The sequence below is a fragment of the Cupressus sempervirens genome, chromosome 7, assembly GCF_028749045.1.
Source record: "Cupressus sempervirens isolate cs-2001-9-10 chromosome 7, ASM2874904v1, whole genome shotgun sequence".
Classification (NCBI taxonomy): Eukaryota; Viridiplantae; Streptophyta; class Pinopsida; order Cupressales; family Cupressaceae; genus Cupressus; species Cupressus sempervirens.
This window is the reverse complement of record NC_143124.1, coordinates 102308785-102318060: the sequence shown is the minus strand read 5'-3', so window position 1 is coordinate 102318060 and position 9276 is coordinate 102308785. Positions and strand designations below refer to the sequence as shown.

General features: G+C 34.4%; 1 protein-coding gene across 1 annotated transcript; it reads left to right on the top strand.

The window, feature by feature from the left end:
* The first annotated feature begins 4147 nt into the window (after positions 1 to 4147).
* LOC149545700 (NAD(P)H-quinone oxidoreductase subunit, putative (DUF581)) lies at positions 4148 to 8174 on the top strand. Its single transcript, XM_089790777.1, has 2 exons — positions 4148 to 6538; positions 7447 to 8174. Exons 1-2 carry the CDS (start codon positions 5646 to 5648, stop codon positions 7598 to 7600), a joined length of 1047 nt encoding a protein of 348 aa, XP_089646903.1. The 5' UTR covers positions 4148 to 5645; the 3' UTR covers positions 7601 to 8174.
* The last annotated feature ends 1102 nt before the right edge of the window (positions 8175 to 9276 follow it).

Sequence of the window (9276 nt, the reverse complement as noted above, 5' to 3'; positions counted from 1 at the left end):
TCTTGAAAATGTCCCTAAAAAGATTTTTTTCTTTTGGGTTCAAAATTGATGTAGTACAAGGTAGGAGTATCCCTTAAGGAGATGAATTAGGCCCCAAAAAATAACCACATAGTGGATGTATAACAATATAGAGGTTTAAATCCAAAACAACACCAATTCTCATAATAAAATCATAAGATTTTCATCCAACATGTTCAGCTGTAAGGCCTTTCTAGTTATGGCAAAATACAAAGGAATTACATTAATAGCTAGTTTAGATCTACAATCTGGTAGAAGCTCCATGAAGAATCTAAACTTGTGCTTGTGCCACCATGAAACCTTCTTGTTCCCCAAGCCCACACTTAGATACTAGCTCTTCTGAACTTTTCTCCTCTCAACCACTCCATCTTCTCTAAGTCAAACTACCTAACTCAAGACATCACAAGACCCTCTAATTATACTAAACCAAGCCACAAATCAGTCTATCAAGTTGCATTAAATATACACTCACATTAAATAAAAACTCAAGCCACAAGTCAACTTGACAAACATAATTAATAAATACTTAAGACAGGCCCCAAGTTTATAATGCATAACTAACTCATATCACAACATAACAATAGGAACCCTTAGGATTAGGTCTACATGCCACTAAAAAATCTAAATCCAAGAGAACACTTAAGCTAATTCCCACAGATCGAATCTTGTGAAAATAATCTCCAAAGCGTAGCCAAGAAATAGGAACACGCTACAAGAAGCCACCAAAAATGCTCCAACTCTAACACAATCACTCCGATCTTTATGCACACATAGGACAAGGTCTACCAGTATGTCTCAAACATAACCTTAACTGTGTGAAACATAGATCCACAATATCTAAGCTTGATGCCCCTACATACATGATCACCACTATCCTAGGATGCTCCTACATCAGAAACTTCCTCTTCTTCTTGATCAGTGTGTCCTCTTTTGTCCCCACTCTCATCTCTCATGGCTAAGATGAACCCCCACATATGAGATTAGAAAAATCTAAGCAAATAAGACCAACTTACTAAAAGTAGAAAGCTTATGCAAATAGCAACTTTGCACAAGAATAAACCTTATTGAAAATATAAAATGGGAAATAGAAATATTTATGTGTGGTGCAAGATTGAACTTACACTCGAGATGCTCCTACATCACATGTGGATTCTAGAAGTCTATTTTTTTGTATCAAGCATTGACAACTAGATCTTTTGGTATAATGACAACCTTAGCTTCTAACAAGTGGTATTAGAAATCGCTCATAGGTTTGAATTACTACATGTCATGGTGAATACTGTTGGGAGGGGGGTTGTTGGTAGTGAGTCAACATCCCTCATGGGGTTTGTGATATGGGTTAAGTACCTCATGTGGATTGTATAAGGCTATTGGTTGTATCAGGCATTGTTAGGTTGAGATTTTGATACAATGACAACCCTTGCTTCTAACAATCTCTACAGTTTTAGGTTGCTAATTTATCCACAATCTTAGGCAAAAGCGATCAATTTTAGGAGGGAAAAACTTGCAACGAACATTGTGTACCCCTCCACATAGTAGTGAAGGTCATTCATGACTAGTTTGGTTGTCCTAATTCCTAGAATACAAACATTTAAAAAAAAAGTGAAAATGACACAAACTTATTAGTAATACTTAAAGGGTCTTTTTTTTTTTTTTTGGTGACCACTAATAATGATCATATTATTCCTATATGATAGTTATTGTTTAATGTTGTATGCATCAGTTTGAATGTGATAAAAAATGGAAAAATATGCACATGCAACGTGATTATTAGGGCTTCTAGAATGTGATGTATTTATGTTGAGTCTAGAATGATTCATAGTTGATATTATGGATCTATTTTAGCTCTATACAATCAAACCCTTCAATCATAGTATTTGTGATGATGGCTTTCAAAATGATGAATTTTTTAATTATAATTTCAGCTATTTTTATAGTTAATAAAGGTGTATGTCTTATGTATGGGGACTACATGATGACGATGATAATCCGAGTGACCCTTACAACACAATGTCACCATTTTTCCTTTTTGAAACTTGATTTCTAATGTTGGATGTCTATATCTCTATACATTTTTTTACCTACAATGGCTAGTTGTTTGGGTTTACATTGATCGAAGTGTAGTCATATTTTAAAATTTAATATTTTTTTCAACATTGTATTCATAAGAGAAACAAACCTTTTCCTTGTAAAATTTCTTACACCATTATTGTTAGTGTCGTCATTTAATGAACATATAGAAAAATGTTGTCTCACACTCACCCATATATGATGATGATATATAACCACCCATACTTGGTGTTGTACTTGTTAATTTTACATTACCTATTTTAAGGATCAATCCTAGTTTTTTTTTCATCATCCATTTTTAAGATATTTGTGCCTTCATATATTAGGCATTAAAAAAAAAGTTAGTTTCCTTCCCCCATGCTCTCCATCTATCCATTTACATCCATCTCTACATATTGTAGCATATCCTACCAACTTTACACATATATGATTTCTACACTAAATCATACACATCCCCATATATTTTGTTTTCCACTTGATGCTAACAATGTTTTGATGTCCTAGGCTAATTATGTATACATATTGTGAAATATACATGATAAGATTGATCTGTTAAGTTTTAAATTCCAATTTCGATAAACTCCTACTTATGGACCTTTCCTTTTAAGTGCTAATTTAACACCCACTTATGTGTTTTATTACTATGTCCTTGTAATTGTTTACCTAAGTTTTGTCCTTGTAATTGTTTACCTAAGTTTCCTATTGGTTTACATAGTAGAAAATTTTCCTTTGTGATATGCGAGCAACTCTCTAAAGTTATTTTTGAATACTTCTAGTCTTGAGCATAAGATAAAGAAAAGAGGTGAACTATGATAAATGGCACAGGCATACTATGCAATATTAAATACCCATGTAAAAGGAAGAGTGATTAGTGAATATAGTTCTTGTACTTAGAAGAGTTCCACTCAGTCCTACATAGCCCATAACAATTATTTTTAGACATGTTGTAAGATATAGACAATGACTGATCATTTCCAAAATGGAGACCTTTGATTTTAACATCCTTAATAGATTCACACATTATCTTTATATCTAAAACTCAATACCTTTAATTACAAATATATTTTTGTACTTCAAAATTTAATGTTTAAATCTCTTTTTAATTTATACCCACAATTGAATCAAATCTACATTAATTATTGTAGGTAGATAAGACTGAATAGTCCTCAAATTAAATTGATCTTGACAAAAGCTTAAACATTATAAATAATCAATAAAAAGGTGAACTAACCATAACACTAATCATCCAAACAAGAATGTACTTGAACATTTATGTTCTAATCTCTTTTAATCTTTAGTCACAATCACACAAATATAAAATAATTATTGTTTATGTATGTACATCATACTAAATGATACCTATTAAACCATACATCATATTAAATTGACTCTGATTAAAGTAACAAAATATTGAACATTATTTAATTTTTATGAAAAAAAGAAACTAGTCATAACAATAAATCCAAAGAAAATGATATGAGTGTAAAATTTCAATAGTAACAATCCTTATTGAGTCTAAAATAATTATTGTTTATATATGTAAATCACATTAAATAATCCATATTAAATCATACATCACATTAGATTGACTCTAAGTAAAGTAGCACAAAATTTAGCACTAATTAATTTGATTAAAACAAGAAGCTAGCCATAATTAATCATTGAAGAAAATGACCAAAATGTAAAATTTCAATGTAAAAATTAGTGTTAACCCTAAGACAAGGACATCACTAAGGGAGGACACATTAAGGCATTTGTCCTTTAATTGCCCTTATTTTCAACATCAAATAAGTCGCATCACCAATTAAAAAATTGCTTCACTTTAAGGACCTCCTTTAATAAGGTTAAAGCATAAAATCATTAGGCTCCCGTTACAAGGACCCCACCATGGTTAAATGTAACCCTACCGTGTGTTTGCCGGCATTCCACAGTTAAATGTGATTGCAAGCGAAGCAGACAAAAGTAATTTAAGCTAACCTTAACTGACGTCAACTCAGAGTTAACGCCGTGTTGTGAGCACTTTGACTAGATACCAGATTTAATAATAATTTGAAAGACGATTTGAGTTATTATTATTGAAAAAACCTTTGTGAGTTTGGGTTACCGACTGTAGTAGGCTGTGAGCGTGGCCTCCATTATTTGTGAATTTTGCCCTTTAAAATACAGCTGATTCAGCAGTGGCCAATGGAGCAAGTAATAATGGACAATTTTATTTTGTTTTAAGAATTGATGCATGATTGTATTTGGAGAAATAAAAAACTGGTATTATTCTTCTCGGTGGGAGTATTTTAGGGGTGGTTTATGATCGTTGAGGCAAGTGGGGGATTCAGTTCAGGCATTTTTGCAGTGATAAATTTTGGCATTTGGGTATTGTTTATGCTGAGTACATCTGAATTTGGCAAGATTCTTGCTGGGTTTTGAGTATTTGTACCCATTTTCAGAGGAGCAAACACATTCTGACAATGGCGGAGGGGTTCCTGATGTTTTAAGAGGGGTCCGGTTGTAGTATTGAGCAAGAGTTTTGAGGAGGTTTAATGCATGGTGAAGAAGAAAACAAAAAAGAAGAAGAAAGTGGGGTTCTGGGTGTGCTGATATATAGTTTGGAGAGAATTGAGATTGGTGAAGATTGTCTGCCATTGTCATTTTCCTGTTGCTTCTGATCATTGTGTATGTTGGTATTCATCGGAAGCTTCAGGGCTTTTTCATAATCAGATTCACTGAATGTAGGTCAAATTGTAAAGCGAAAAAAATCATTAATGAAAACTCAAAAGCTGCAATGAGTTTTGTTTTGTACAATTAGAAACAGTTTTGTATTTATAAGGATACCATTTGAAGGGTTGATTGAATTGATCAGAGAGAGAGAGAGAGAGATAAGCCATTTTTGATTCAGGGATTCCATGCAGTCTCAGCTTCATCGTCAAAAAAATCTCCATTGGGGAAGATCGGGAGTTTATTCTGACCCATTGCGTGAGTGAGGCAACTTGGTTTAATTTGTTTTCTGGCTTGTTGGGGAAGAAAAGTGGATAAATTACTTAGACTTGAGGTTTGACAAGTAGGTACTGATACTCATAATTCAGATGGTTCAGAAAGCCAAGAGTTAAAAATTCAGTCTAGGTCAAGGAATTCAATAATATTAATGATTCAGTCTACTTCACAAGCTCCAAGGGAGTTTGAGTCTGGTGTTTAGCCCAGAGTCTAGCTAGTGCATCCATAGGTTTTGAGCATTAGTCTTTCTGGAGCACCTGAAGATCCCAATGAGTTTAAGATTTCAATGTACTGAAGGCTTGTAGAATTTTGGACAAGTGTAGGCTTATCTTACGAGAATCAATCGTATGCCTCACAAGGTACAAAGAACCCTAGTGGATTAAGGTTGCCCTAGCATATCACAAGTCCCAAGAATTTGTAGTCTTTTTGTGGACTGGTGTACCATTGGTTTACCAGGCTCTCGTTCAACGTCATTCATTTTTGTTTTTCCAATATCAGGTGTGCTGAGCAAGCTTTAGTACTGAGGTTTGGATAGAAATAGACATTAGGAGGAAGAAGATCAGAAAGATAAGATGCTTGGCAAGCGTTCTAGGCCTGTCCAGAAGACACCTAGCAAGCTTCATTTGAATCCTGATTGTCCATCTGATTCATCTGAAGATAAACCCAAATTCTTCAACACACCTAGGCTCTTCACAGGATTCAGTACTACAAAGGGAGGCTTAGATTCAGAGGCAGTGAGAAGCCCAACTTCTCCACTGGATATCAAGACATTTTCCGGAGTTGGGATCTCATATTGGTATGAAAAACAGGTAGTCAGATCCCCAAGGGAGGGTTTACAGTGTGTTTCTCCAAGGCCATGGGAGAAGAGGGACTCAGAAGGCATTGGCCTAGGAATTGTTGCAGCCCTCCATAACAGCGGCAGCAACAATGAGGTCAACAATGGCGGCCCTGGCCCTGCTCTTACTAACAGCAGAGGGCTCTTGCTTGGATCACAACTCAAACTTGGGACTGGTTCTAATCAAAACCCTTTAGCCTCCCCTAAAGCCCACCAGATTTTATCCCCTCGTCCCCATTTAAATTCCATTCATGCCCACTTGAAATCATCTAATAATACCCAGTCGAATTCATCAAACCCCCTGCCAAATTTTCCCCCAAAGCAAACTGAGCCAATACCAATTGAATCTCCTGGGAAACCCCCATTAATGGAGCATTCTGAAAGCTATACCTGTGTTACATCTCATGGACCAAAGTCCAGCACGAAGCGTATATATAATCATTGCAGTTTAGAAAGTGAAACAGTTCATTCTCCTACAAGGAAGCGGGAGGCCTTGTGGGATGTTGGATCCCCACCATCTTCTCCTCCAAAATGTAACAATGCTCCGGGATTTCTTCAAGATGATTTTCTCAGCGCCTGCTATCTCTGCAAAAGGCATTTGAGCCCTGGGAAAGACATTTACATGTACAGGTCCGTTTTCATGATCATATCATATATATTCCATTTTCCCCTGAATTTATTTATTTATTTTTGTATGTAACTTCTTACTGTGGACCATTCTATCTGAGACTGACCAGTGATTCAATTTTAGATTTGGGAGGCATGTTATTTGATGAATTGTGGTCATACAAAATCCTTCCTAAAATGTGATCATCGTTGTTATTTAACATCCACGGAAAGCCCTATGCAATGGAATGTCAGCTGGACAAGTTTTAAATACACTGTTCTGAGATGAACTGCCTCAATTTCAGAGTTCTCTAAAATCAAAGCACCGAGATTTCAAATCAATATAGGTTTATTAGGTTTTAGATTACATAAAATCTTCTGAAACGAATCCATAGATGATATACAATCTAATATACGGAGACCTTCCTATATATTGGTCATGGTTTGAAACCCTTACTCTATTCCAAGGTAGCTGCAAGTTTATATAATGTAAAGTCTTACATAAAAACTACCCAGACCTACCTTCATAATCCATCGGTCATGGATTCAAACCCCTTCTCTGTTCCGATCAAGCCATAGTTTTAGATGATATAAAATCCTTTATAAGAACTACCGATCCTTTTCTTTATAATTGATTGGTTATGGGTTGAAACCGCTTCTCTGTTCCATTCTAGCCATAAGTTTACAGTCGCATTGATTTTTTTAATGTTTTAATAATTAATACACGTTTTTTCATTATTGCTATTCATTTCAAAGCCTGATTAGAGGAGAAGTTTATTTGATGGATTGTGGCCATTGCAAAAACCCTTTTATGGAAATGAAATTTCTTTCTTTTCAAAGTCCAGTTAGGGTTTAATTTTTTCTCTGCCTAGATATTTTTCAGAAAACCTACTTGAAGGCATTGTCTGATTCTCCGCCTTATGATTTTGCAGGGGTGACAGAGCATTCTGCAGTGTGGAATGTCGTTCCCAACAGATTTTGATGGATGAGCGAAGCGAAACATTTCCCGCATCACCACCATGTTCATCTAATGAGATATCTTTCTGTGGCAAATTTTTTTCAAACAGCACGGCTGCTGCTGCATAAAGAATGCATCAGGGGAAACCCTCTTACCGTATGTATTATTCAAATCTGAAGAGCTGTAGGAACATTATACGGCCGCAGATTGCATATATAGCTGTCTATCTATCTATTTATACATATGATTGATGCTGAGGAATGTCACGGATGGGAAGAAGGGCTTTGTGAAAAAAAATATTATTTTGATTTTAAGCCCTGTAATTGTTTAAGGGTATGTATAGAGCGGAGTCAAAAAGCTTCAAAACTCGGATGATTTTCTAAAATAACACACCTACCTACAGAAATGGCAGAGTTACTGAATCGGCAAAGCTATGAAACCCAAGCTTGAAAGTGAGGTGGAGGATACTCAAGGCAAATGTTTCTTTCTGGTTTAGAAGCAGTAGAGAACAGAGTAGTTAGGAAATATAGCAGATTTTCTGATGGGCTTCCCACAGATTTTGATCAGGAATTTGCATATAAAGTTGAGAACTTGAGCTTATTGTATTTAATCTTCAGCTTTGTTTGAAGATGAATAGGACAATGAAAGATAATTTCTATATAATATCATTACTGCTATACAGATCATAGCTTATACTTGTTACTTTGTTTGTGGAATGAATGTTATTCTTGCATAAAATGTTTGTGGAATGAATATTATTTGTTGCATAAAATGTTTGTGGTAGTAAAATTTTTAGTTTGAGGCTTATGCAATATTATCTTGTACATGCTATCAAATCTTCCATTATTCTCCCAAAAAAAATCTTCTTATAAAGGATAATCTGATGATAGTGTAAAACATAAGAGAATTCCTAAAAAGAAATTTGATTGTGTGGATCAAGAAGTCTGTTAACCATTTGGCTGTTGGAATAGGAATAGAAAATTAGGAATATGTTTACTATTTTTCGTTTGATGTGTCAATTGGAATAGGGAATAGGATTACATATTCTCATCTTGCCTCTAAAATGAATGTATGTCCATTCTAAAAAATAGCGATTATTGGAACAACCATTCCTTTTCTCAATTCCTATGCGTATAACAAAACGGTAATGAAATTGAGCCTATGAACATTGAGTAAAATAATAAAAGTACGAAAAAAATTAATAAGAATATATTAATATGTGATTATATGATTTTTTAGTAGTTATATATGACTATTCAAATGCTCTTATTTATTTATATCAAACAATAGAGTTACATTATAATATTCTAAATACTAATGATTTTGAAATGTGAACTAATTTTTAATTGGAAAACTGAATCATTCAAACACCTGGCAATTGATTATAAAATCTGACGTTCAATATTAAATAAAAACCACCTAATAATAACCAATTTCAATAAAATATAATGCTGAAATCATTGATAAAATTTCAGGAAAAGTTCACAAGCTTATATAATAGTGAATATAACAGATCTACGAAGCCAATGATTGAGTCTTATAATCAATCAAATGCTTTGGTCAAAATAGGGATAACCCAGTTACGTATTCTGGTTGCTGTATTATTTTTGGATAAGATTTTATGAGAGTATGATATGCAATGTTATGTTTTGTTAGATCAGCCTGCCTTACATGAAGAAAGAATTTTGTGGGCTAACCTGCCTTTCACTCAATCACTACGCTTTTTCCACTGAAAATCACAGCTCACTCTTACGCAATACAACACAAAAATTCTCACCAAATTTGACCAGGTACTCATTCATGA

Coding starts and splice junctions, on each gene's coding strand:
- LOC149545700 (XM_089790777.1), top strand. CDS start 5,646: ATGCTTGGCAAGCGTTCTAGGCCTGTCCAGAAGACACCTAGCAAGCTT. Junction 6,539..7,446: donor AAAGACATTTACATGTACAG/GTCCGTTTTCAT, acceptor ATGATTTTGCAG/GGGTGACAGAGCATTCTGCA.